Here is a 27,957-nt window from a genome sequence, read left to right as displayed (position 1 = left end):
GGGAAAAAGATTGGCGATTTTTTTTTAAATGTACTTAATTTACAAAAAAAAATAAATAAAATGTTTAGAAATAACAAGTCACTTGTTGCGCAATTGCTATCGATTTAGGCAATAATTAAAAGTGGTCAGATGCTAGCTTCACTGGTCTGAGTCAAGTTAGCGTGACCCTCACCTCACTTTGTAAGTAGGACAGAGCAAATCTCTCTCGAAGAGCCTCTTGGAGCTTGTCCATCAGCTCACGTCGAGTCGACCTGGGGAGGTCCGCCAGAGGAGAAAGGTCCACATCCGACCATCCTGCAAGGTACCATCTTTGTCACCACAACTTCAAATTTAAAAACACAACTTTTTTTAGGTTTAGAGCTGACGCAGCAGATTTGATTCTTTGCATTGGTCTAGTAGGAAGGAGATTTGTTGGCTTGTTAATCATTCTAAATCTTAGCTTAAGAAAAGGGAACCTTGGTCTTTGCCAACATGTCAGCAGTGTGTTTCACTTCCTCATGTCAACTGCTTTAGTCCTTCCCATGGAAGAGAAATTGTGAATCACCGCTGTGAAAAACGGCGAAAGGAGCACCTCCTCCCCGAGCCCCGTGCCGGTCGAAACTGCCGTCCACTGCATCCGACGAGCCGTCCAACGGGATGGAGTCGCTCTCGAAACCTCCGATGGCGCTGGGTCGCAGGCATATTCCTGAAAACAATTCCAGAAGCAACAAAGATAAGGAAAACCCCGAAACATCAAATATAAGAGCTGAAAGCAAAGTAGCAAGAAGAAAAGGGATAAAGGAATGATCTCCTTCCCAGTTTTAACTCTTTGTTTTTTGGACTCATCCTCACCGTAGTGGCCGTTCTTTTTGATCTCCAGCTCCATTATGCTGTACGCGATCACGGTGCCAGAGGGAATCTCCAAGGAGACGTCGCTGTCCACCTCAATATTGTTCACGTCCTTTCCAAGCACCTACAAACACACGTTTAACACGCATGTATGTAGTCGCCTTCCTAAAATAATGGCCTTTTCTTTTTGTTTTTTTGTTTTTTTAGCAAAAACTGACTTGGTCCATTATTTTATGGAGGTAACGGTACACAAAGCGTCACATAAATGTGAAAAGCTGCTGGGCCGACCTTCACGGAGCCCCCCAGCAGGCCCATCAGGCCCAGCACGCCCTGAAAGGTGCACTGCTGCTTCTTGGTCATGGTGACGGAGCACGAGTTGGCGGTGAGGATGCGCTCCTTCACCACCGTCAGAACCTCGGCGCGCTTCTCCAGCTGCTGCACCAGGACGTGCTGCATGTCCACCAACCTGAGGCAGACAAAATCGGTCACACCAAAGCCCTTCTCTCAGTTTTACGTCCAGACACCTTCCTTCCTTCCTTGCGTTGGACCCGACGCAGAATGAACAATTCGTAAAAGACCGGCCGAAACCTTCCGTCGGAGTCCTTCAACAGCTTCTTGACATCCAGCTCCTCTTTCTTCAGCTTTCCGAAACACGACTCCAGCTTGGACAAACCCAGGCCCTCCAGACCGACGTTGACGGGACCGGCCTCGGTGTCCAGCTTCCCGGAGTGATCGTCCCGGTACGTCTCCTTGTAGGTCAGGAATTCTGTCTCGGAAACTCCTGCAAAAGAAAAACAAGTGACACCAGATTTGTATCTGGTGTTAAAAAATACTTCATGCACGAAAGCATGGGTGCCCAAAGTGGGTCCTGGAGGGCCGGCACCTTGCATGTTTGAGTTCTCTTCCCGGTTTAACACACCTGGATCAAATGATAGCTCATTTCTTAGGCCTCAGGAGAGGCCTAAGAAGAACACCGAGAAGGTAGTTGCCTTGGTCCATTATCCCAGGTGAAACCAGGGAGAGAACTAAATCGTGCAGGATGCCGGCCCTCCACTTTGGGCACCCGTGCACTAAAGTCTCTACTTAAAAATGAACAATTGGGGCATTTAAAAAGTGTTCTTCTTAGCCTAGTGAGGAGATGGGTCTTTAGGTTTTATTAAGCAGTTGTAAGATTGCTGTGGTTTCTATCCATCCCTTTGAGTGAGAAGCCAAGAGGCAGCGGCTCCAGAGTCGATGGAAAGACAGATGTCGATAAATACAGGGCAATCCCGGAAGAAAAACTGACCGGGGTTAACCTTTGATCCTTTGAACTCAGTGGTTTTAACTTGACAAATATAAAAATTTCAAGGCTTATGAATCTTCCTGCCAAGCAGTGACTGCAGCATCCATCAGAAAAACAGTAGCGTAACACAGAACAATTCTATTCTTGTGTGTGACTTCAAAATCCCTTGAAGTCACACCTACCGGGTCGGAGCGCCTCATCGCCCTGCAGCAGATCGCCCAGGGTGAAATCAGTCGGCTGGTACTTGGGCCTCTGCCACACCCAGAAGCGGTTGCGCTTGACCACAACTGCCATGGGGAGCAGTTTGTGGGAGTCGTTGACCCGGGACACGTGGATGAGGCTGCCCTCCGGATCAACCTGACGGACGAAGTTGGCAGTGGCCTTGGAAAACATGGCCTTGGCGGGAGAGGAGTCGAGAAAAGCTGGAAGAGATTTTATTTATTTACATATGAGGGATTCATTTTTGACATAGAGAGCACAGTGTTTTCATTAAAGCATGGGTGTTCACAACCCTTCAGGAAGGAAGTGCCCCGAATGCAACCGCACAAATGGAGGAATGATCTCACACTAACAACCACTGTGGGGCTCTGGTATCGTGGTTTTAGTTTCGAAAGCGCTCGGGAGCAAACGGAAGAAAGTGATCAACATCATTTGGGACTCTGTTGGACAGAAGAACGCTTGAACTAAACAACAGATGTGGCATCTGGCTGGCAGTCAGGAGCCACAGGCCCTGTTTGAACGAGCTGCGTGAGCTTCAAGTGGAAGAAACCGACTCTTGACGCTTCTGGGTTTCCATGTGAGTCGACTCGTGCGGGGCTGAATTTTTTAAGAGTCGCCGTAGTGTGTCGAGCCTTTCCCCTCTCTTCCAAGTTCAAAATCCACAGGCTCAGATGTACGGCTGGTGAATATTTCATGTTGCCTTTGTTCACTGTGATCTGAACCGAGGAGAACAAGCAGGAAACAACTTTATATATGTGCGTCTCCAACACGTGGTTTAACCAATGTTGATCAAAGAAATTCAAAGAAGACATGACGAAATCTTTTCTTTTCACCAAAGAAGTCATGTCAAGGTTTTATTTTGGGGGGGCTGGGGGGATGCCAGAGTTCTGTCCTGTGTTTGAGAGGAGAGGAGGTCTTCCAACCTGGCACCCTCAAAATGCTTACATGCAAAGGTCAGAGGGCTCCCTGGTGTTTTTAATCAATCATAAAATGGATTCAATTGCGGTGATGCCTGCCACTAATAAACTTTTGAATGAAAAAACAAATCTTCCTCTTGTAATTTACAGTAAGTACAGCCTCCACTTCTTTCCCCTCTTCCAGCCACGCTGCGCCTGGAGCCTCATGACTCAGATTACAAAAATTAGAGCAGGGAATCTGGAGTATCTGCAGGGCCTGGAAACGGCTGGACAGGACAAACAAACAAGTCTTCCCAAAAACGTATTTATAGCTCAGACCTGAATGGAGTCGCTTACCTCAGGCGCAGAGTTTGGAGCGCGGATTCCGGGTGTCAGGATGCACAGAGAGAGAGAGAGAGAGAGAGAGAGAGAGAGAGAGAGAGAGAGAGAGAGAGAGAGAGAGAGAGAGAGAGAGAGAGAGAGACAGACTCCGGCTCGACTCAGAAATATCCAGAGGCAAAAAACGGACCGATGGGCGGCTCTCATCCGCACTGATGTGAGCGGGACCAGATCTGGGGTTAAAAGGCGCAGCGGCCGTCCCGCTCCTCCGCCCACCCGGTGGAGTCACGGAGACCCGGTGGGACGTTTCTGCGCGGCCCATCGGGGCATGAGCAGACTTGCCTTTCCTTTTATACTTCTGATCAGTCAAAAAAAAAAAAAAATCCCCCCAAAAATCAAAGGAGAGAATATTTCTTGAACGTGGCTGTCTGCTGTCATGCTTTACATCCTAATGGTGAGAAGTAGGTAGAGAGATTTCAATGCACCACATCCTGTCATATGTAGAACAACACCTGTGCAATAGTGTTTATTTTTTTCTCACACACATTCAGAGGCGTTTTTAAGAGTCCGCAAAACCCTGTTCTGGATCTTTCGAGCCTCAGTCGAGAGTATGGACATTTATTTACAACTCATTATTTTTCCCCAAACAAAGGAGCTGCAGGAAACCAGCAGCTCCATATGACATCGGCGTCACCTCTGAAAACATTTTGGAAGTAATGATAATTAGTTATTGTCCCAAATTACTGTGTCATTTCACTTTTTAAATTGAGCTCACATTTTGGTATTGATAATGGTTTATTTCAATCTCACACGTCGAGTTTTCATTTGCTGCAAGGTCATCAGGAGTAACAGAAATAAAAGGCTTGCCAGCATCAATTTGTAATGGCAATTTTTTTCATTTAGGGAATATAAACTCTTCAATAATAATCAGTTTATTAATAGTGGCTGCTTCTCGGATTGTTTTCCAGACCGACTGTTTTTGCACAGGAACGTCCTTGAGGTCAGCGTCGATTTCTGATATGCTGTATGTGGGCAACCTCCCAGGGCGGTATCTCATCAGTGGCGGCATAAGAAACACCATTTCAGCGAATGTACCTCTGTTGAACGACTTTGTTTTTCCTTTTGAGGAAGTTTTCCAAACTTGCGCTCCTCTTCATCACCACTAAGCCTTCCTTCCTGTGATTTGCCATGGAAGATCAGGACAGGGGTTGTTCACAAAATGCGCCCTCATTTTGAACTTGCGGTTCAACACTTCTGTGCAAGCACTGCTAAAAAAAGTTTGTCCCATATATACCCAATTATCTGCAGGGTAAATTTGAGAAAAATCCACCCTACAACACTTTAAAGCAGACAGAAATACAATATACTGAAGAGTGGAGTAAAATAATTTTCACCTGGAATGAAGTGAAATAAACCGCTGCATGTAATATTTATAATGAATAAATAATGCGTATTTCTTCCACTCATTGTAATATTTTATTATATACTTCCAAAAGGGAGCATTTGTGCTATTTCCTTAAGAGAAAACGGCATCCAGTCCTGCTACAGACATGAATGATGTGAACAAGGCAGCATACTGAAAAAGGCAGTACTTACGTATTTTGTTTTTTTAGATATATAAAAGCTGATCAGCTTATTGCTGAAGTCAGCAGAAAGTCACCGTGTCATTAATGTGACACAAGAGAAGAACACAGAAGTGTGATGCGACCTCCAGTCGACCTTCAGACGGCCACCAGTCTCAAGATAAAGGTACTTTTGCATAACTGCTCCTGCAGTTCTGAGTGCAGCATTACAGTGAAAAGGCACTTGGATAAACGGTGAAAAGCAGTAAAACACGCTGATCTGCACCTTTAGTCTGTGGCAGAAAATGTACACAAACGAGAATAATATATACACCACAGGCTCCGTGTACACTTGCTCCCAAAGAGGAAGCAGGAGGTCCATGTGTGGGATACTGTGACACAGAGCAGTTCATGTTAACCAGGTCGGTGTTCCTGATTGCTGAACTTCATTTAGTTTTATTATGTTTTCTGACCGGCAGGTCACCACAACACGGGAAAGTCCACTTTGCTAAAGCCGGGGTCTCTGCGCTGCTCCCAGTACGTGTCGTTGCTCACCCATGTGTCGTCCTTGGACTTCCTACACAAACAAAACAACACATATTTAATCGGAGAACAGCGTCTGATTCATTTCTTTAGTAGTTGCGTGACAAATTATGCCCGGCTCTGACGAATGCCAAACCAAACAAGTCGGACTTTTACATGAACTCATCCCTAGTTGCATGAGGCCAGTTGGAATTAAAGCGTGCATCAGATCGAACACAAGAACCTGCAGGTAGAAAGTCGCATACTTGAAAAATCGTGGCTGATGGGTCATGCTGTTGTCCTGCAGCACTCTCCTCCTCTCCCTCTGGAGCTGCTCTATCCTCTGTTTCTGCTCTTCAGCTCCGTCTATGTTCCCCTCCTCCAGCAGCCTGGTGCAACCAGAAACACAAGTAGCTGAGTGGTGAAAATGTCTATGGCTCACAATCTTGCTGCACTTTGGTGGAGGGATGGACGAGAAACTTTAAAAAAAGGAACAACTAAAAGCCTAGAAATTAAAAGCTTTTTCTATCTTTCATTCTCTTTTGACGTTGTCATTTGAATCCGTTTGAACATGTTAGAAATAAAAACAACTTAAAAGCACCAGCAAGTAGTGATCATGTTCTGATTCTGCCCAGTAAACAGGAACGAGAAGAGAGCGAACCTCTGGTCCGGCCTGAAACGCGTGTCTGTGGGGGGCAGCATTGGTTTTAAGAAGGGGTCCAGTTCATTTAGCTCCACTGCAAACTGCGTGAAACCGTAGTACTGGTTATGCTCCACTGGCATGGGATCTGCAGGCAAACGCACGACAAACCGAATTTACCATCATGTCTGTGAAAGAACCAAGGTGGCTGAGATTTCCTGGCTGTCGTTTTTCACTCACTCGCTCTCCAAGTACAAGTGGCAGAAGGAGGGTCTCCTTGAAACACTGATTCATGCCATTTTCCAAAAATGGTGTGCACCACTTTCCCATTTGAATCTGTAACCACACCTTGTATCTCGTTGACTGTGGAGTTCCATGATTTGGCCTGAGGAGAAAAATTTGTTTTTAGAAAGAGAGGCAGAAAGATTCAAGGTTCTGTGTATGAATACGGTTCAAATGGCAGCAGAAGTCATCCAGCCAACTGCTGACAAATTTGTCCTTACCCGGGACAGAGGCAAAAAAAAAAAAAACTAGTTAGCAAAAGCATGCTAGCAGCTACTTGGCGGTAGCCTCAACAAAATAAAAATGTCTGCGCACGACTCAAACTTTTGCCTGACAGAAAAGTCCCATGAAAAAACAAACAAACAAAAAACTACACCTACTAAACTAGACATGAGAACAAAATTTGAGACCTGTAATTAACGTATTTAAGGATAACTTACTTTCTTAAATTTGTGTATTCAAAATTAAGGCCTTAAAGTATCTCAAACTCATTTAAGACATTTTAAGGATGTGTGGACACCCTATTTGTAATTATTTTAAAAAATGTAACTCATGCAGTCATAATCATGAAACCCAGCATGATTATCATTTATTACCATTTTTGTAATAAAACTATACAATCACTATGTGAATGGAAACAAGTAAATGTTCAGAGATATTCTCTAATTTACTGGGATTTACTTGTCCATTTAGGAGAAACATTTTCTGAGCTCATCCTTCTGTCCCCAATATATCCATATTTCCTCCACTAGATGGCAGTGTTGGCATCGACAGCGTAACAAAGACAGCATAGGGCTCTTTATTTAAACACAGTGCTCTGATAAAACATCACAGAAGAATTTGAAGCACAGAACACGTCTGCATTTGATTTTTTTTCACCTTGACAAATGTTACTTTGCACTGGCAGACATCACTGCTCGTGTTCTTGATGGCCATCTCTCCATAGTGCTCAATCCAGCGCTGGCCGCTAAGGATGTTGTGGATGCAGGACGTCACTTTGTTCCATTCGTAGTGATCCCCGAAGCTGCGGGAAAAACATGCGCACAATTCTCCTGCTATTGTTTCACAATGACATGCTTTGTTGTGCACAATTACTCAGACATTCTGATTAAACATACACACCCACAGGATTTTAAGACAAAAAAAAACAACAAAACAAACGGAGAGGACCTACGCAGGTAGTGTGACATGTGTGGTTCCCATGGGAACTATTTCCATGGACTTTCCCCAGAATTTATTTTTCCATCGCACATCTAAAATGGACAACACAAAACAACAGGTGAGAGGCTGTGACGGTAGAAAGAGCGCTATTCTCATTTAAATCGTCACAGTGTTAATCTGACCAATTTTTACAATTGGTTTCTGGTTCATGTAGATTCATGGAAACAAACAAAGCATCGCTTTCTTTTACTACCTTTGGATTATCGGTTTGAAATGGATGTTATGCTGAATCTAACATGCATCTGTTGTTATGTTTCAGGAATATCAACTAAGATCAAGGGGCCAAATGAGCGTAATTTAAATCACAAACAAGTTTTCATCCAAAACGTTAAGATGCTGAAGCATGAAACAGACAGTATGACAGCACGGATCTACTAGGAGGAAATAAGGTAATTTCAAACATGCGCTCACCTTGCCAAAAGCAGAAGTTCTTTGAATCACAGTGACATGCTGAGACAGGTGGATGATGACTCACCTGGGAATCGGAGAGAAGAAATGATAAGTTACTTTGTGTTTGGTGAAAATCAGCAAGGCGACAAAATGGAATCACTTGCTCTGAATTATTTAGAAAGCGAAAGTTGCTAGTCGGCACCCATTTCCTAAATTTTGGGTTCACTGGCGATCAAACGAATCGCAGTGCTGTATAGTTCAATTGTAAAAACACGAAGAACGTGAGTGGAAAAAAAAAAAAAGACATCCTGATGAGGAAACGGCTCTTTATCCACTGATCTTATTAAAATCTAAGTAACCACAAAGCTGCTGCATTCGGCTATTTCCTTTTTTCAATACAAGATCTAAAACACAGGACACTATGTGTCGTTCAAGTTATTTTGTTAGTTCGTCCTCAACAGACCTTGTGAATTTGCAAAATCAAAATACCGACTGCTGTGCACTTTAGCTTTAGCGAGAGGCTCAAAGCAGATCTGTAGTCTGACCAGTTGTGCAAGTTGTGTTTGTTTTTAAAATGTTAGAAGTGACTGACGAGTGGCACAGACGTTCTTTTTTTTTTTTTTAATCAGCGTACGTAATTTAATAGTTTGGACAGAAACACTCTCAACTTTTCATTTAAATTTGAGAACACTATATACTTTAGTGAGTGGAAAATGTGTGATAGCACCTGCTCGGCTATAAACCTGAAGCCCTTATCAGGCCGGTCACACTCGTACGTCTCTCCCAGAACGGGGTTAAAGGGCTTGCTTCCGGCTCTGTAGTAGGACGACGCGTAGGCAGATATGGCAAAGGTTGCCACATACACCTGCAGAAACAAGAGACAACATATAACTTACTTAGATTTCCACACATTTACAAAAAATAATGTGACACCAATTTACTGCCCCTATTTACTCTGACAGGTTGTGGAATATGAATCTTTGTGCCATCTGATGTTTAAATGGGTAAATATCAGTTGTCTGACTGCAAGAGAATGCAGCGGAAAATCATCTGCAAGCTGCCTTGTGCTCCCCATTCATTACGTGTGGTGAGGAGAGCAGTGCTGTATAGTTCAATTGTAAAAATACGAAGAACGTGAGTGGAAAAAAAAAAAAAGGACATCCTGATGAGGAGCGGTAAAACAAATCACTGATGCTTGTTAATTATCCAGCATTCAGCCTGGGTGTTGAGGCATTGAGAGAAATATATTTTATTTGGACGATTTAAAAACCAAACAACAAACACTAGGAAGAAGGTGCTTTGGTCAGATGAATCTCAAATTGAACAACTGAGCAAAATGCTATGTTTGGGGAGAAACTAACGCTACGCATCCCACTGTGAAACGTGGCAACGTCTAGCCGTGGAAATGATTTTTCTGGCAGTGAAAATAAGCTGATGGTCAATGGATGGAGCCAAAAACAGCTCTTGTGGAAGTAAACACTGTTGGATGTTGCAAAAGACTTAAAAATGGGGTGAGATTCAACTTACTTTACATCCAAATAAACATTTTTTAGAGCCACAAATGTGTCACATGACTTTTAATAAGAGTTTTATCTCTATTTTAGAACTTAACATGGAGATAAACATAAAAAGACTATGGATATTTTATTTTATTTTAAAAAGCACATATACCAAAGGAAACCTCTAAAGCATTACTAGGACTTTAAGAGTCATTCTGCGTGGAAATTTATTGCTAATATTCCAGGGGAAAATTGAAGAAAAAAAAAGTTAAAAACCAGCATTTTTTATTACATCTGTATTTAAAAATATGAAATGTTTCCTGTCCTGAAGAGCCAAAGAGCCTGTTCCAGAAGAACAAAGCCCAAAGAGCCGGATCTAAGATGGAACGGTTAAGAACCAAACATTTTTATGCATTAGAAAGACCCAGTCTGAGCCAGCAGGTTCAAGTTTGCAATGAAGAATTCGTACAGATCAGCGTTACTAAACTGGCAGACATGTAAGCCAAAAGAGCTGCAGTTAGCAGGTAGGCTGAATGCAGAAGCACAAAACACTTTTAACCTGTTATTAATATTAAAAACTGAGTGTGATTTTCTTTCCATGTTACAATCACGTACAAGTTTGAAGTCCATCACATAAAACCAACTGAAAAAACATCGACCTGATATATATGGCAAGAAAATTAGGTAAATTTCACTTTGTGTGCCAACAATTATGTTGTTAGGCCAATTTGTTTGCATTGCTATTGTTTTTTATGTACCATGCGTTGGTAAGGGTCTTCGGTCTGGTTTGCGACGTCCAGGAGCTCGCTGTACTCCAGCTCCTCGCACAGCCGCTGCAGGGTGTTGAGTGGCTCGTTGAGCTGCACGGGCATGGCTACTTTGGACAGGTCTTTGCCGATGTTGTTCCTCAGGATGTTCCACAGGCTTATGGTGCTGGAGAGACAGGGCGACGGCAGCGTGGAGCGCCGGCGAGTCATGGTCAATACGCTGCTGACTGCAGGAGGAACGGGACGTTTGAAACAGAGATCGGAGTCAGCGGAGACATTTTCAAATCTGGATTCCAAAAATCAGAGAACGGTTAAATGTGTCTCCATAGAAGAGGAATCCAAAAGGCGATTTTAAGCGGATGGATGAGAAATACATGCAGAATCTCTGCTAACAGATGGTTTGGGATAAACCGCGACAAATCGCCACATTTAGTTTGCAAACATGTCCAGGCGCTAAAATTGCTCATGTTTAACACCTTCCCTGCACCAATTTTAAACATGCAGAATTTATTTAGTGCCGACAGTCAGTAAAACACCAAGTTTTACACCAAGACTTAGTCAGAATCAACGGCCAAATGCTGAGCAGGAAAAAAACATCCATTCAAGCTGTGGAGGCTCTCCATCTGTTACAGAGATTAGTCTGACTTAACACATAAGCAGACAAACAACTTGGTTGTGTACCGGAGTCGTGTCTCGCTCTGCCGTCGTCCATGGTGTCCATGGAGACGCTGTCGCTGACATCACTGATATAAGAGTCGTCGTCTGACACCTGGACAAAGGGAATCGATGAGGAAAGATTAAAGACGCTCCCGAATGCAGGATCGATGGACAAAACTGCGAATGTCCGTAAAGTCTTCAAGCTTTGAGGATTTGCGTCCTGGTCATCTCTGGTTTTATGGAAAACGTTTCTACTGCTTTAAAATGAGACTATACACAGGATGGATAAGGAGACTATTACTAGGATGTAAACAGTTCAGAAGCATTTATATCGGGATCTTACTCAGTTTTCTTTTCTTCAAATTGTGGAAAAAGCGTTGTGATTACTTTTCTGATGCACTTTTGCTTTACTGTAGACAACATAAGACAGACTGTAAACTAATCCTCATTCTGAATATTTTGCACCAACAATGTGTCCATTCAATGAATTTGAAGTGTTTTCCAACTACATGTCTTCTTAGCTTTTAGTGTCTATAAACAATCAATGTTCTTCATAAGATTGTTGTTCTGATTATTACTAATACAACTTTATATTCAAAAACCTTTTATATCGCAGTACAGACAGCATAGCCAAAGTTAAATCATTGTGGTTTTCAAACATTTTTCCAAAACCCTGTGGTTTTGGACACAGAGAAGAAAACATCAGTTGAGAATATTGACCTCATTCTCAGATGAAGACGAAGACAGAAGGTACTCCCGTGCATCAAAGAACTCTGAAATGGACTCTGGGATAGATAGTCTGCTCTCACCGGACGACTGGTGGACCAAGGAGTGCGAGGAACTTGTACCTTCCTGGTTTCAGGTATTATTTGAGATAAATTAGACAAAATAATGCAAATAACCAAATGTAACCATGCAAAAGTTGGAAGGGTTTATTCTTTTACTGAAGCATAGAGGTTCTTGAGGCTGACGACTTCAGGCGGCTGCGGCGCTTGCAGGTCGATGGTGTGCTTCAGCCGCTCCCTCTCTGCTTCCAGGGAGCCGCATGCTGATTTCAATGAAACATGGACTGGAGAGAGGCAAAAGCCAGACACAGGAAAGAAACAGGAGTTGTCATGGCAACTATGCTCCCATACAGAGGAAAACATACTGAAGCTCTCTTTCCCCCCCGATCTCTCTCCGTGTCTCTCTCTAATGTACATGCCATGCACTTCCAACTCACTTTTGTTGGCCAGTCGGTAGAAGTCCTGCTGCAGACGTGACACTTCTGTCGGTGAGTCGGGCGACTGGGGACAGGCTTCCTGTGAGGCGGACTCTATAGTGGGGAGGTTGGGGTTGGAGGCATGGAGACGGAGGGACTGGGTGGAGATGCAGCTGGGAACCTGGCAATCAAAGGAGGATCCATGATTTTCCCCTTCATTCACTCACTGCTGTCAGTGTATGACTGACTGGCAATGGGCTCTTTGCACGTCAGCTTCCGTGTTGGGGCGAAAAGCGGCTCGACCGTTTCCGATCTATTGAAAATGGCATTTCTTCAAATTGTGGAAAAAGTGAAGCGCTGTGATTACTTTTCTGATGCACTTTTGCTTTACTGTAGACAACATAAGACGGACTGTAATGGGTATTTGAAAGGCTTTTCCAATGTAACAATTAATAATATACATCGATCCGAAGCCCCAACAAGTAAGCTGGAGAAAGGTTTTAAGATGTTCGCCTCGTTATACATTCACAGATACGAAGGTGAGTTTTACTTTCTTTGAACTTTGTGTGGCTAACATTAGCTTTAGCAATATTTTCGGACATTTTTCTTGGACATTTTTAAGTATCTAAACATTTTTCATCCATTCTAACTGCAAATGTTTTTACCTTATTTTCAAGTATATTACGTGCGTTTATTGTCGTTCGTGTCAGAGACCAACTAATGGGGGATTGTAGGTTCCGGGTTTTTGCTTCCGGATCCTGACGAAGCACAACAACCCCATAGCTTAACAGTAGAGCACCTCTGATGTCGGGAGTTCTAGTTCAGCTGACTGTTCAGGTTCAGAGTCGTTACTTTTAGAAAAATATGGCAGTGTTCCTTAAGGTCTTCGTGCTATTTTGTTTTATTAGTTTTGCATGCTTGTCGTGAAGCAGGACGGTGTTTACAGCAGTTTGTACAGGCGGATCAATTGCTCGGCTGTCTGGCTCTGCTCTGCTCTCTCGTTCCTATACACTCGCTCTTTAGGCTGAAGAAGTTGATCCAGAGAGAAGTGAAGGCTGCAAACTTCGTTGTGCGGTGTTAGCTTTAACTGGTAGCGAAGAATATTTACAAGCCAGTGTCTTCTTAATTCAGGATCGCTTGGAAATCCATAAAAACCTAAAAGCCCATTATATTAGGAAGACAACAAATGCATAGTATTGCTTTATTTGCGTCTGAAATACGACTTTGTCTTTTCTAGCTGTCACAGTAACTCAAAGCGGAAAAAAAAGAGAGCCGCATTTGCACATGCGGTTGAGACGTCAGAGCGGCAGGTGCAAAGAGTCCATTTTCACATAAAAAAAAGAGAGAGAGCAGAGGTGTACTTGTAGTGTGGATTTGGCTTCTTTGCTGTTTTTAGATCGCCATCTACGGGGCCTCTTCTCCTTTTTGGGGATGTCATAAGTAGATGCCTGTGGTGCCAAAGAAGAATGACCATAAAGATTTAATGAACTTAAAACGTTCACGGTAAATTTGAGAAAAAACACTCGAGGCTATTCCATGTCTGTCACAGTGTTCAATCTGTATTTGATGAGAGAAAATCTTAATTGTAAAGAGAAGATTATGATAGATTTACAGAAGGTGGCACCGTGTCGCAGCACTGGTAGGTTAGCTCTGATTTGTTCTTTCTGTAGACACTTAATCAGATTTTGTTTTGGTAGAAGCATTGACTCTGGTTGAGTATTTTTACGCCTGCATTTTTATGACCAGACAGTTGTTTTAAGGGGAGCAAAAGCAAATGAGCCGGATTAGAAGTGTTTGATGATGTCATCCAGGAATAGAGCTGAAACGACTAATTGGACTAATCATGATTAAAGAGTATACAAAAATATCTACATTGTGCATGGGAGATACACAACTCCTCAAGTTGTGGAGGTTTAGCTTCAATTGGTTCAAACTCTGTAAAAATAAATCTACTTTTGGTATCCATTTATTAGTCAGAAAATCATCCACAAATCAGCTCTGCACTATAATTGCATTAAGTTAAGCAAATAGGGTTGAGTGTTTCACATTTTGACGTCAGAAGTTTTTTTTTTGTAGTCTTCTTTTGCTACAAATGATCTTGTGTACGCTAAAGGAATTCTGTGTCATTGCATGTTATGTAATAAAATTATTTTTTTTTAATAAAAAGGAATTTAATTGTTTTATTTGCATTTTCAAGTATTGTTAATATTGTACAAGACACCTGAAGTGGTTAAATAAAAAATCAGCAGAATGTGCCAAAATCTTTCATCCAATTAATTGATTAATCTTCATAATAATTGACTGAGGTTTTATCAATTACTAAAACAATCATTATTTGCAGCACTATCCAGGACATGTTATTATTAAATATTGTCTCTGTTGCCTGGATATTGAGTCAGAAAGGTAATAATATTTATTAGAAAATATTTTTGAACTGAATCGCAGGGCAGAGATGTGTGATCATTTTCAGTAAGCCACAAAGCTAATAAATTTACTAAAATAACTTTTACATTCAGAAATATTAATATCTGTAGATGAACTTGATGTTGTGATTTACTTCCTGGGTGTCCAAATACGCGCAATGTGTCCAAGCCAAGTTTTGTGCTGGTAGATCAAACACGGTGATAGTGATGCACAGCATCCTGAATGTGCTGATAGTCGCTAAGGCGAGCGCCGTTTGAATGACCTCAAACATATTAACACGCTGCTGACGGTATTTCTCTGACCAGACTTAAAGCAAACCCGTGCTGCTGCGCTCACTTGTAGTGCGGTGATGGCTGGAGCCGAGTACGTGCGGTGGATGACCTCCATGCTCTTCAGCAGCTGGTTGAGCTCCAGCAGATAAGACTCGCATTCTTCCAGGTCTGAGTGAACAGCAGATTATTATTAGATCAAAGTGGAAAGTGTGTGCAGGCACAGTGATGAGGAGTAAAGACTGTGCTAACAACAACAAAAAAAAGTCAGATGAAAATGCAGTGATTCTTTCTTTAGAAAGACAAAAAGAGAAGCAAACAAATCGCACCTTTGGAGCACTTGGTCATCTCCTCTGAAGAGTGGAACCAGGAGCTGACCTTGGACTGGTGGAATGATGCCTGCTTAGTAAGAGTTGCTCTCTGTTGAAAGACACAAATAGAGGTGAAAAGACCTGACATAATCTAAAAACAAAACAAATAAAAAAAAATGTTCTGGGAAAAAAACAAAAAAAACGTACTTTTCTAAGTGAGTCATTAAGCGAAGGTGAGCTTGCGGCATGGGGGTGGAAAAGGTAGGTCTCGTGAGGATACAACGCAATTTCGTTCTGCCGAAACATACGATGGTGACGCAGCTTTGACACCCACTCATCAAACAGCTCTGAAGCCTTCACCTGCGTGCCGCAAGATCGAATTAGGTAGACGAACAAAGCGCCTGAGAATGTTTTTTTGCGTGAAACGGGAACAGGAAGTGAAAGAAAACACTCGGAGTTAATGAGCCACAAGTCTGTGTTTCTCGAGTTACCTTTAGGTGATAAATGTTGTCCTCGGTGTCCAGGTCGATGCACAAAGATTTCTTCTTGATGGACATAACTGAGAGGCCGACGTCTATCAGCCCATGGGCCTTTCCCTTCTGCAGCTGTGGTACAATAATAACAGTGGTGAAGTTGGTTTCTATTGTCTTGGTTTTTTTAATTGTCACATTAAAACCACAAACTTCAATGTTTTATTAAACAGCAGATTCAAATTATGAAGCAGAGTAACAATGATACATGGTTTTAAATTTTGAAAACCTTTTTGTACACAATCCCTTGGTGTCAGTGATTTATTAACCAACTTTTGCAGCGCGTTTGTGGCTGGAATATGACTAAATAAAAAAATACATAGCAAAGAATTGACGACAGACGGGGTTACACGTACATCAGCCGGTCGCTTCGCATATTTCAAGATGCCTCTCTCCAAGATGAAGAATCTCTAAAGGAGAAAAGTGAAAAAAATATATACCATGTAGTATTAAATATAAATAGTGACAATGTTCTTAAAGCTGCTCTTTATAATGATTATTAAATTAAAAGCACATGCTTTCCCATAACCTTGACATTTAAATTTTATGGCTGCAGCAGTTAAACAGGTGACCAGCGGCAAAGAGAATAATCAAAACTGATATAATCATAGTTTATGAGGACATTTTAACTTTATAATCCTGGATGTATGCTGACAGGGCACTCCAGGAGAACTTAGGCAATGCTGCAAAGCAGACCTTTACAGATAAACCTGAACAGAAAAAGCACAACCTTATTTGAGTCATTGGCATTGTAGTTGTTGGAAATAAAGGAATGAAAAGACTGAGACCCAAAGGAAAGGTAATAGTGCATTAAAGGAGAATCTAGCTGGAGATTTAAGAGCTATAGTCAAAGATTAAGATGTGAATGAAAGGAGCTATTACGCAAAATTGAAACCATACACAGCCTGGACACATAACCTTTTCCCCTCTGGATATCGTTCTTGCAATAAGATTGCTCCATTCTTCTAGCTAGAACTGGTGTAACCGGTAAATGTTTGCTTACACACACCTTTTCAGCTCCGGTTTGAATATTTGTGGGCTTAACTGCATATGTTTGAAGCCAATTCTAGAACTACCTTCACTGAAAGTAATTAAAGGAATTTCTAAAAATAATTACGAGGTTATACACAAATCAAAGAAAAAAGCTCTACAAAACATCTTAAAGTTTTGTAGAGCTATAAAATGACAGGTGAGTTGCTCACCTTATGCCATCCCTTCATGGGCCACTTCCTCCTCTTGAGCAGGAAGCCTTCCTGTATATCAGGCTCCTGGATGCTGGCAGGAGTCCCCCTGAGTCCCTCTACGATCTCCCAGCTATCCTGAAGGAAACAGAGCAACACGCCATGACTCAAGACAGGCAAGCCACATTCCTTCCCTTCAGATAACAGATGTTGTGTACACAACTGCACATATCAGTGTAATCACATGTAAACAACATCTGGTTAAACTAAAGCAGAGGTGCTGTTAGGATTCTGAATCGGGAGCTTACAGGAGTAGTCTCATTTTAAAATGATAGTATACTTTTGAAGTAATTTCAAAGCAATAACATGTTGTAAAAGTTTTTGGTGCACACACTGGGGTTTTACGGTAATCTGAAACAAACAAGGAACATCGACATTTAATTTATTTGATCTTCAATGATTATTTTGTCCTTCTTCATTGAAGATCAAACGATTGCAAAATTTGCTACAAGAGCATAAATTTTTACTTCCTTCATAATTTGTTAGAAGTTTTTCATAGTTTTAAATCCACACAACCTATTTTGAAGCCTCAGTGACATAGTAGAACATTCGCAAAGCAAATCAGAAGTCAGCTCACGTAACCCATGAAGAAAAACAAACCCAAATAATTGAGCATGCGAGCGTCACACCTACATACCTGGTTGATGTCAAGCTTGAACGAGCCGCTGCTATCGCTATGTGTGGGCGACGGTGACGTCATCTTCTCGCGACTTGATGTCATCCTTCTGTGGAAAATGCAATCACAGGAAAGCCTGCAGGAGCATCCCTCTGATCTTTGGAGGCCTCGCCAACAGTTAGCACTGCAGAGTAAGGTCACACAACAAAGGTTGAACTTATTCAAAAGAGAATCGTGGCTGCTGCGAAAAGAACATGAAATACTCATTTCACGGTGGAATCGTTTACTCACTATCTTTCTGACTAATTTTTGAAATCCCCAGAGGTCCAAAGCACATGATCTTAGAGGAAGCTCAACAGCTGTTTTTCCAGACAAGTGGAAAGACAGTTATTGAGCTAAATGTGCATTTGGACATGCTTTGACTTATCCCCTGCTCTTTGTGGACTGTTTGTATAAATGTGGATTGAGAACATAAGTAACAAATGCTTACAAGGCAATATTTATTGCAATGGCAGTGCCACAGAAGAGCAGTGATCAAAAGTCAGTCTTTGATCACTTTTTCTCTGTGATGACGGTAGTACGTTTGCAACAGCAATATAGAAAACACAAACTATAGAAAATTTGTGTGATTCTGTTTTCATTCACTATTGAATGAAAACAGAATCACACTCAAAATGTTTGTTTTTGAAACTCGATGGGTGTACACAAGAATTATTCAAATAATTTCAGCTTTAACTCAATGAAAAGCAAAATGACAGGAAGTAAAAGTATTCTGAATAAGAGTGTTTACTCAAAGCCTCTACTAAATGCTACATGCTTATTCAATGTGGCTTCATAGTTAAACATGACCAACTGTTTTTGCCTGAAACTGAATAAGTTTTGATGATTTGTCAGATGTAGCAAGCAATTTTGTTTATTTTTTGAACACACTCCAGAACAATAAAGGAATTACAATCACCATTAGTATATCTGTAATAAATATGTAATAATGCTATGTATTATGTAGAACAATATTATAGATTTTTTGTTTAAAAAAAGTTTGATCATAATCACATTTTTCTTCACATGCCTTACACAAAGTTTTCCCCAGAAAACTTGCTAAGCCCGGTGATTGGGTGCGAGGGCAGTGATTCGTCCAGCGACCCGTTGTGTTTTTGAGTTAAGGGTTGACAGAAAATTTTAAAATATCACTTGATAATCCTGTGTTATTGAAAGATTGGAAGATTAACACCTGAACACCAACTACAAAGTCTTAAAAAATGCAAACATTTTAAAAAGGCTGAAACAATTAAGCAATGCTTAGTGTAGTGGGGGCACAAGTAAAGCTTTGTTGCCTGCCAGGCTTATGATACACTTTTACACATTCCTTTTTAATGAGTATTATACATATAAAAAATAAAAGAAGTTTCTTATTATTTTAGCATATTAGTCATTTTGCGTCTTTTTTTAGTAATTATTTGTTTTGAAAAAACTACATTTTCATATTTATTTTAAATTTTTGTATTAAAACTTTTAGTTTAGTATTATTACTTAAGATGATATTGTGAGTTGCACATATAAGACTTTGCATGATCTTAAACCCTATCTTTCATTATCACCATTCTATAAAAATATTCTCATTATATATTAGATTTTCCTGAAATATGTTGCTAATTTTTCTATCAAAAACTAAAATTATGATACTCTTCACCATGCTTGACAATGTGAATGGTGCTGCTTGTTTTGGTACAGATATGGGTTGTTAGTGATATCTGACCAGCTAGTCAAATGTTTAGATTATTATTCATTAACACATTCAAGTGTCCTTTAAGCACTTTTTCCCAGTATCTGGTCATATGAGTTTTACTTAGAAGCAAACAAGGTTTTCTGTCTGGCTTCCAACCTATTTGAAGATTAACTTTACAATCAACAAGTTGGCACCCTGTTTATTGATTGCTAAGTAATTTCAGTAAAAAATAATGCTTCTTAAAACTAGAAGGGACAACAGTCAAAACTAATATTAACGTAAATGTGATATTATGCTCTTCATTACATATTGACCAGCATGGGCAGAAAATATAAAAAACACATTATGATACAACGTAATGTGTTTTTTTCTTTCCATAAATGACCTGACCTAAGAATGTTTTGCGTCTATGGAGGTTTGGAAGCGTTTCTCTTGTGGATACTTTTGAAGGAATGCGTTTCCAAGAAAGGGGAAGGGCCACATGGAAAGGAGGACATCCCTGGCTGGTGGGAAGACCTCCAGGCATTGCGTGTGCTACCATCCACAAAAATCAACATAAACACCTGGATTCAAATTAGAGTTGCATCCTCTATCCTCTGTACATCCCCTGTTTGGTTTGAATGAATATGTGTGTGTGTTTGCGAATTCTGAAGTTCCCCAAGCCCTCACTTGCAGTCTGCACCGAGCTCAGGACGTGAGTCATCGACAGGAAAGATTCCTTGCTTCGCTACCTCCACCACCACCACACCAGGGTGGTTACAGTCAACATTCAACTGAAAGCAGACTGGAGTACACAGGCAGCCTGTTGGCCTCACAGCTTTGGAGCACAGGCAACATATTTGAGTGCGTTTCACATGATAATCTTGGGTATTTTGATTTAGCCAGTCAAGCTATTCACATTGCATTTTTCAGGTTGTGACTTGTTAGGTGTTTTCAGCTCCACTTGACGTTTTCTCAGAATAATCAAGTCTGGAATCTACTAACACACCCTCAACACAAACAGTTCTTGCTTCATCTATGGAAAGTTTGCAGTATTTGAATTATTCTGACAGAGCTCTATCTGATGTGCTGTGTGATCAGAAGTTTGCGATAGTATTTTCTGCAGAAATGTTGGTATGTTCAACTAGTTTGTTTCCTCTGTCCAGTTTTTGTACCTGCATGAATACTTTTGAGGAGCGCTTATGTGACGTCCTGAGAAGTTATGTATATTTGTATGATTCCTCACAAAATATATACAATCTACTGGATGGAAATTGCAAAATTGTTGTCCAGGCGGGATTCTGTCAGCAGAAAGGTGTGTCTCGCTTCGTTACTGTTTCATTAATGCAAACTGGAGGAAGCAGCAATGGAGTCAGGAACCCAGCGTGACGTATGCTGAAGCAGTGAGCGTGTGAATACATCCTACAACCACCTCACCACCCATCGACTGTTCAGCTTCAGGTGAAGTATGGGAGAGCTATTAGTTAGCAATGTCTTAGCTTCAGAGACATTTAGTCATTAAGGGCTTGACACACCTCCATCCCTTTCCATTCATTTCTAATAGACATTGTGCAATGAGACAATTGCTTGCCCTCCTGGAGAAGGTATATATATATTTATACAATTTTTACTGAAATGACTTAGCAATTAATAAACAGGGTGCCAACTTAACAACGTAAGGTGTTAGTTATTTTTTCCCTTTGTGGTGATTGTAAAGTTAATCTTCAAATAGGTTGGAAGCCAGACAGAAAACCTTGTTTGCATCTAAGTAAAACTCATATGACCAGATACTGGGAAAAAGTGCCTGAAGGACACTTGAATGTGTTATATATATCTTGCATGGAAAATCTTGCATGTGAAATCTTGAGCTTGTACATGTAGATGTGCACAGATGGCCTTGCGATGAGAAACAAGAAAAATGGGAGATAAAAAAATGGGAAAAATGTTCAACTGTCGCTGTCATTGCGTCCCACATCTTGGGTTTCATACCCGGTGGAGGAAACTTTCGCTTATTTCTGTCATTCATTGCTTCCCATTTCTTGAGCCCATTATGCATCTTACTCTGTATGCCAAGTTGTCAACTTGATGATGCTAAAATGTCATTTTATGTGCCAAGTTGTCTCCCATTCCTATTTCTGTAGCTTCAAAGAGGGATCAAATTTCTTGACACGGTTACTAAATAACAAAGTATCCAGAGACATGAATAGAAATATAATTTTTTAATTGTTTTATGAAGAACTACAGTTATCAAAGTATGATTTGTGTAAAACACCTGTAAGAACTTGCCCATAATAACAATGCCAGTCTCAATGGCCCTGTATTCAGTTTTGTAGAAGTGAAAAGTTGCATCTAATATTTGCCAGGAAGTTGACACTTATGATTGGAGGAGAGATGACTGTCAAACATCCAAATGTGGTCCCTTTAAAAATAAAATACACTAGGAAGGAGAATTTGAGCAGTGACAGATGTGTTAAAGACACGGACAGATCTGGAGACAACTTGTGTGGCAGATCTGGGCCGTTCACTTGTTTGTACCATATGCAAATATGAGGTTATAAGCTTGTTTTAGAATATGTAAAGGAAGAGTCTGTCATTTTGTCAGTACTTGATGCAAAACCTTTTAGAAAAAATTGCATCTGCACAAAGGCTCATCCCTTTGTGCAGGGGGATGAGTAAGAAAAATTTTGAAATTCTTTTGTCTGTGCCACTCGTCTTAACCACCGATTAATTTTGCTGAAAATGGTCCGGTATATGAAATAGGCAAGTTATAGAGGTCCCTGAAACATCTCTTTTAGAAGCCAACAAGTTAAAGTCCACAAAAGGTAGCCCAATAGACACAGAACTGATAAACTCCTGCCAACGCTCATGGACTTTCTAAACTTTTCAATTTGACTAAAAAAGACCAGATGCAAGTAATAATACAAGCAGAATAATGTTAACACCAAAGAAAACATAATGAGCATCTACTGTTAAGGATCACTTTTCAGAATCACCAGAACGTGAGCACTAGTGACCACATTTCAACTCTTCTAAACACTGCTGCATAAAAAGATTAATCAACTTATTTTTTATTCATACTTCAACACCTACAACCCATTTACGATACCTCAGTAACCCCATCTGCAACAACATTTCTTTAAAACCCCTCAACTGTCATAAAGTATACCAGTGTACCCATTGACTTGTAAGCATGTTTTTGTGGTGATAGTCAAGGGGTTCAAGCAAAACCTCAGAAATCACCACAGTGCATCAGTGCAAGGCTTGGGTTTCAACTCTCACAACCTCATGGCACATCCACTCCTTGCCGGGCTGTAATAAGTCTGCTGCGTAAAAGAAGTACTCGGGATTCCATATGGATAAACTGTGAATGAAGCTGGGCCACGATTCCACAAACATCCCACTGTGTAACTGTGTGGCCTACTTACACCATCTCCTCTGGGCACTTACCGCAGGCCTGTTTATCAAAGTCTTCTGCGGTGTAAGCATAGAAAAGGTTGGGATTATATCCCCTGTCTGTCTTACATAATGTGAGTCAATCATTAACAGCACAACGCCTTGTAAATCCCTTTTTATGCTAAAATAGTGTGGCTGTAAGTCAAATGAGAAAGAAAGGTGGTAGATCAACAAATGGAAGTTGTTGAAATGGAAGTAAAAACAGAGATAGTTTAAAAAATTTTACACTTTTGAATATGAAAATCTGCTCTGCATTGGTATTTCCCACCAGTCAATTGTTTGTATAACACCAACTACAACTGAAACTCTTTAGGGTATGAGTCTGTAACCACTGTTGCGCATATAAAAAGTTCAATTTCTGCCCATCTTCTTCGGAATAAGGTGAGTGAGATTAGATAGGGAGAATCTGAGTACAGTGACTTTCAGTTCTTGATCCGCATATTCTCAAAGATTGGATAAGTTATGATGAGCCTCTTGGCTGCTTCTTTAATTAATGCCCCATTGACCAGTTTGTCATGTTACTTGATAGGTTTTCAATTGTGCCACTGCATTTCTATTTTTTTCTTCATAAGAAATAAAATTGTGCTTAATAGAAACATTTCCTCTTACCTTAACTCCTATGCTTCTGTGGTCTTCATGAGGCTGTTTCTTCAACCACAAGCAAATTTTGCACAAGTGTATTTTTACTGAATACATAGAGTGCATTACACAGAGTGATTCTTAATTGGTTGCACAAGACCTTAATCAGAAAAAAGGGGTCTTACAACAAATGCAAGCCAGATTGATTATCTGTAGAGAATATTGAAAACCAAAATTCTGCCCCACTTATGTCTGTCTGTCGGGTAAAATCCTAGATACAGTACATGCTCGTTTGTGGTTGCAACAGAATGCAAGGAACTGCAAAGATTTTACTATTTGGTCTGCTGAACAGCATTTATTGAAGAAAGTCCTAGTAGGTCAACTAAACTACCGTAGAAAGCCCGAAAATGTCAGAATTTTCCATATTAAACTTTTCTGGTCCAGATGAAGCGTCACACTTGATTTCCTTATAGTGAGGACACTCTGAGATTAGGTGAAGATGACATTTTCTTTCTATGCATAACATGTCCTACAGTTTAGAAGAGGTCATGATACGATCACCAGACAGCCCACTTGTGGTCAGTATTGTTGGACCAAGTTCCTCTGTGCAAAAAACTCTTACCATATCCAGGAACTGGAGGAATACTACAGACAAAAAAAAAAGTCTTTGTCCTTTTCTGGGTTGAGGGTGACACCAGGCAACACACATCCTGTCTATTTTTAGACAAACACTGCGATCTCCATACAGTCAAGCTGAGTCTTATTGTTCCTGACTTTCAGGCTGACACCTGAGGGATAATCAGAACTGGAACCTCTAATCCTGCCATAAGAAAAAAATTAAAAGATACACACACTGACGCTGACAGAGCAGCAACTTTCTCCTACGCATTCCTGAAGCTTGAGGAGCCGTCGACCCGACAAATATCCTCCACCTTGTTGTTACTACCACACAGCGAATGCAAATAAATAAATAAAATAAAATAAAAAACCTTCTCTCTCAGATTACAGAATTATCAAGATACATCTGAGGATGATCCTTTGATGACCAGAAAGCAGCATTTAGAAGCTTTTAATAGACTAACATCAGGCAATATCTACTATTTTTAGATCTAAAATTTAGAAAAAGGCAGCATATGGCTTTTGAAATGGTTGACGGTGACAGCACTTGTCTGACCTTTGACATCAGGTTTGACAGGACGCATGTTATAATAGACTGGTTTGAAGCTATTTTTAAGTATTTCTGTCTGAAAATATAGCCTATTGTGAGAAATACCAATGCGGTGATCAAAAGACGTCTTTTGGTCTCCTTCCTGCTGAGACAAGAGACACTTTGTGCTGCTGCTCAATCAAAAGTTGCTATGGAGACGACAAAACAAAGCAATATTATATTCAGCTTGATGTTTGTAAAAAAAAATAATAATAATAATTGGGAGTTTTAAGGAGGGGTTATTTATAGAAGCTGAACTATGATTTATATGGAGTCGCTGCGCTGACCGGTGGTTTGAGTGGAAGAGGAACGGCATCCTCCAACCTCTACACCAGCAGAGGACGGCTTTTATCAGAGCTACTGCTCGAGGAATAAGTCGAGTAGGAGTGCTCAGTGTTTACCAGCTTTCCGGTGGGTGTTGTGCAAAGGAGAAAGTGACACAGAGATAACTCAGCGAGTCACAATCGAAACACTGAATGCTGACACCCAGGAATGCTGGACTGAAAAGTGATCAGCTGACTGGCATACTTAGACACGCTTACTGTGGAGGAATTGTCCTTTATTGTGAGATGAGATGAACTTTGTATTTACACCTAAGTGCCTTTGGCTCTGCCTGTGGCTCTTGCCTGTGGCCACGCTGTTCCTCCTGACACCACCAATCTTTACAAGTGGAAGACTTAAATTTATACATAACATTACGATGACGGATCATGTGAGATGATATTTTCGCTTCAGTCCGGTTTCTGTTCAAAGCCCCTGAGGTCAAACTTGCTTTATAAATAAAGTCCAGCTGAGTCAGAGCTTTGTTGGTGCTTAAATGATCAAACATATTACTCACTGAGTCATTAACTCCAAGGCAACGTAGGCCCAGTTACGGTTCAGATCTTTAAACAGCTACAGTATTTTTCCTACAACTCTGAATTTTCTCCTTCTTGCTTGACTCACACACACCACTGAGTGCACGACTTGCATAAACTTTAAAAAAAAAAAAACAGTAGAAGAAATATAAAAACCTGTCAAAGTTAAAGAAGACATTCTGTTCAGCAGATGACAGATGGTCTGATTTATTACCCAGCCTTTTATACATTTGATGTAACTCTATTAAAACCAAAACAAAAAAAACTTTCTGAGCAATTAGCACATGAGTTTATTCTATATTTCTACGTAAGTGCAAGAAGAAGATGTTGACTGATAAATATCACCTTACTAAAATAATTTTTTGACAAAAGAGATTTTTCTTTTTTTTTTGCCTAAATCGTCTTTTGGACAAAGGATGACATAGGTAGGCAATTATTTTAGGAAGATAACAATAAAATAGCAGAAATAAAACAGCTATAATTATTGTGAATCTGGAGTTGTTTTTTCTGGTTTACTTTTCAAAGATATACAGCATATTTTTAACTAAGATCAACCTAAGGGCGTTTGTCATATCGCTCATCGTTAATCACAATACGTTTACTATTATTGTAAGAATTTTGATATATTGTTGTTACGTATGTTTTTCAAGAGCAGTTTATGATTTCTTTGAGTCATGCAGCAACAGCCACACAGTTAGATAAAAAGTGGTTACGTTTTTATGTAACTTTTTATTGTTGTCAGAAAAGTATCAAAAAATATGGTGATACAACTTTCCAAATTGCCCAACCTTAGGTCCATCCATTCAATACATATGCTGGCCACTCAATGGCAAAAACACTATGTGTTTTGATTTAAGGACAAAAATATCGCCAAAGCTTGACGTGGGAAGCCTGTTTTGTCATATTTGAGAACATGAAGGCCTCTTAACTTTTCTATTTTTAAGATGTAAGGAAAACAAAGATCTGCAAGGACGGCAAGGTCAGCTTTCAAGAACAGCAGTGTGAAAGGTGGGTATTTCCAGTATGTGACTAAAAGTGAAATCCGAGGAAGAGCAAAAAGGTGTAAGAAGCTATTCAAAAGGAAACTGTGCTTCTACAGAAGCATGGCAGCTGTTAATTTTGGTATCAATTATTGAACAGTGGTTGAATGTCCTCGTGAATTGAGTACGACAACAACCCCGCCAAACTTTAGGAAATCTCACCAATAAGCTAAGCGTAATCAAAAAGTAACCACTGGTTACAAATGACAAAAACAATCTTACAATGTCTCCTGTATAATTATTTTGTTTGCTTGAAACACACACCATGTGACATCACCTCAGCTCCTGCAACAAATGATTATCGACAGCTAGTGGCAGGAAGTGCACATTTTCAATGCTGTTATTTTGAGATATCTAAAACATCTCAACTCTGAATCAAGCACTGTAGATGTAAAAAAAGAAAAAAAATATTTTAAAAACTGTTGCTTTTCAAAAGATACCAAATAACTGTTTACTGAAATGAATCATAACAATGTAATATAGCATCATTATCAGATGAAGATGCTAATCTCCATATCACTTTACTGTTCGCTTCTGCTTTCATTGATATTTTTATAATGAAGTCAAACAGCCTTAAATGGAAATGATGGTACTTATTGACCTGACAGTGATGCCATCACTTCTCGTGCATTGACAAATCTTATCTGGTCCAGGAGTTAATAAGTTGACAGTTAATCCGAATAGCACAAACTTTCGCTTTCCCCACACACAATAGAAGAGTACTACACACAGACACCACTGATTTACAAGTCTGATTAAACAAACCACGCTAACAAGATTAAACGGAAGCATGCCGCATGAAACATGCTGAAAATTCGTGGTTGGTTTCACCGATGATGATGTCAGAAAGGCGAGTGGAGGCGGATTGGTTGAATGAAATATTCATTAATGGGGCGAAACTCCACAGGGAAAAACCACAGGTGGCCACGCACAAGACAGCTTCTGTTGCCCAACAGCAGCGAGCGCAGCAAAACCAAACTAGTTCACAAAACGTCCAATGTATTCCCCGGGGTCGAAAATTAACACAGCCTCGTAAGGCGCCGCTATTATAACCCCTATAAATGGACTCTGCTACAGACTAGCTGTATTAGGTTACCAGATATCAAGAAGGGCCTATTAATAATTCTATCGAAAGCGATGATACTTCACTTGAGTCAGACGGAGCACAGTCGGCGCTGACAAGTCTGCCGCTTCATTCAAACGGAAACAGCCAAAAACACAAGCAGCGAAAGACAAACGCCCATTTCGCACAAGTTTCGGTGAATAAAGAAACTTACGGTAGGTAGAGGCGAAAGCTTCAGCATCGTGTCCTCCTTCAACAAGCGGCACAGCGCCGGGTTTTGGACTAAACGGCTACTCGTTCCACAGCAGCGAGTTGAACGGTGTTGACGGGGGAGGAGCCTGGTGAGTAGCAGGTTAG

The 27,957-nt window shown here is 40.6% G+C and overlaps 2 protein-coding genes across 6 annotated transcripts in view; both read right to left on the bottom strand.

Annotated features, from left to right (window-relative positions):
* The window catches only part of LOC129378487 (gasdermin-E-like), a 6,196-nt gene extending 2,290 nt beyond the window's left edge, over positions 1-3,906 (bottom strand). For 2 of the 4 annotated variants that reach the window (XM_055058774.1, XM_055058777.1), the window contains exons 1-7: positions 3,583-3,906; positions 2,293-2,532; positions 1,417-1,609; positions 1,117-1,294; positions 832-952; positions 545-685; positions 173-294 (exon numbers count right to left, since the gene is read on the bottom strand). In XM_055058774.1, the coding sequence (XP_054914749.1) occupies positions 173-294; positions 545-685; positions 832-952; positions 1,117-1,294; positions 1,417-1,609; positions 2,293-2,503 (966 nt within the window). In that variant the 5' untranslated portion in view covers positions 2,504-2,532; positions 3,583-3,906. Of the gene's footprint in view, positions 1-172; positions 295-544; positions 686-831; positions 953-1,116; positions 1,295-1,416; positions 1,610-2,292; positions 2,778-3,582 lie in introns of those variants that run through there. The other 2 variants (XM_055058776.1, XM_055058775.1) reach the window with 2 other exon arrangements.
* A 1,120-nt stretch (positions 3,907-5,026) lies between these two features.
* Positions 5,027-27,957, bottom strand: LOC129378557 (oxysterol-binding protein-related protein 3-like). Of its 2 annotated transcripts, XM_055058868.1 has the most exons (22): positions 27,815-27,956; positions 17,718-17,880; positions 17,042-17,158; positions 16,196-16,249; positions 15,801-15,914; positions 15,517-15,669; positions 15,328-15,418; positions 15,066-15,169; positions 13,667-13,753; positions 12,327-12,486; positions 12,049-12,173; positions 11,825-11,956; positions 11,129-11,216; positions 10,439-10,674; positions 8,909-9,046; positions 8,203-8,266; positions 7,745-7,823; positions 7,450-7,594; positions 6,529-6,673; positions 6,310-6,436; positions 5,915-6,037; positions 5,027-5,703 (listed from the first exon to the last, which is right to left on the bottom strand). In XM_055058868.1, the coding sequence occupies exons 2-22, from the start codon at positions 17,799-17,801 to the stop codon at positions 5,607-5,609; spliced, it is 2,463 nt and encodes an 820-aa protein (XP_054914843.1). In that variant the 5' UTR covers positions 17,802-17,880; positions 27,815-27,956; the 3' UTR covers positions 5,027-5,606. The 2 variants fall into 2 exon arrangements, with proteins under 2 accessions (XP_054914843.1, XP_054914844.1); XM_055058869.1 differs by lacking the exon at positions 13,667-13,753 and having other exon boundaries at positions 27,815-27,957.

The sequence above is a fragment of the Poeciliopsis prolifica genome, unplaced genomic scaffold, assembly GCF_027474105.1.
Source record: "Poeciliopsis prolifica strain line A6 unplaced genomic scaffold, Auburn_PproV2 SCAFFOLD052, whole genome shotgun sequence".
NCBI classification, from domain to species: domain Eukaryota; kingdom Metazoa; phylum Chordata; class Actinopteri; order Cyprinodontiformes; family Poeciliidae; genus Poeciliopsis; species Poeciliopsis prolifica.
This window is presented reverse-complemented; position numbering and strand designations above follow the sequence as displayed.

Coding starts and splice junctions, on each gene's coding strand:
- LOC129378557 (XM_055058868.1), bottom strand. CDS start 17,801: ATGACATCAAGTCGCGAGAAGATGACGTCACCGTCGCCCACACATAGC. Junction 15,419..15,516: donor TTAATGACTCACTTAGAAAA/GTACGTTTTTTT, acceptor GTCTTTCAACAG/AGAGCAACTCTTACTAAGCA. Junction 8,267..8,908: donor TCAGGTTTATAGCCGAGCAG/GTGCTATCACAC, acceptor TCCGATTCCCAG/GTGAGTCATCATCCACCTGT.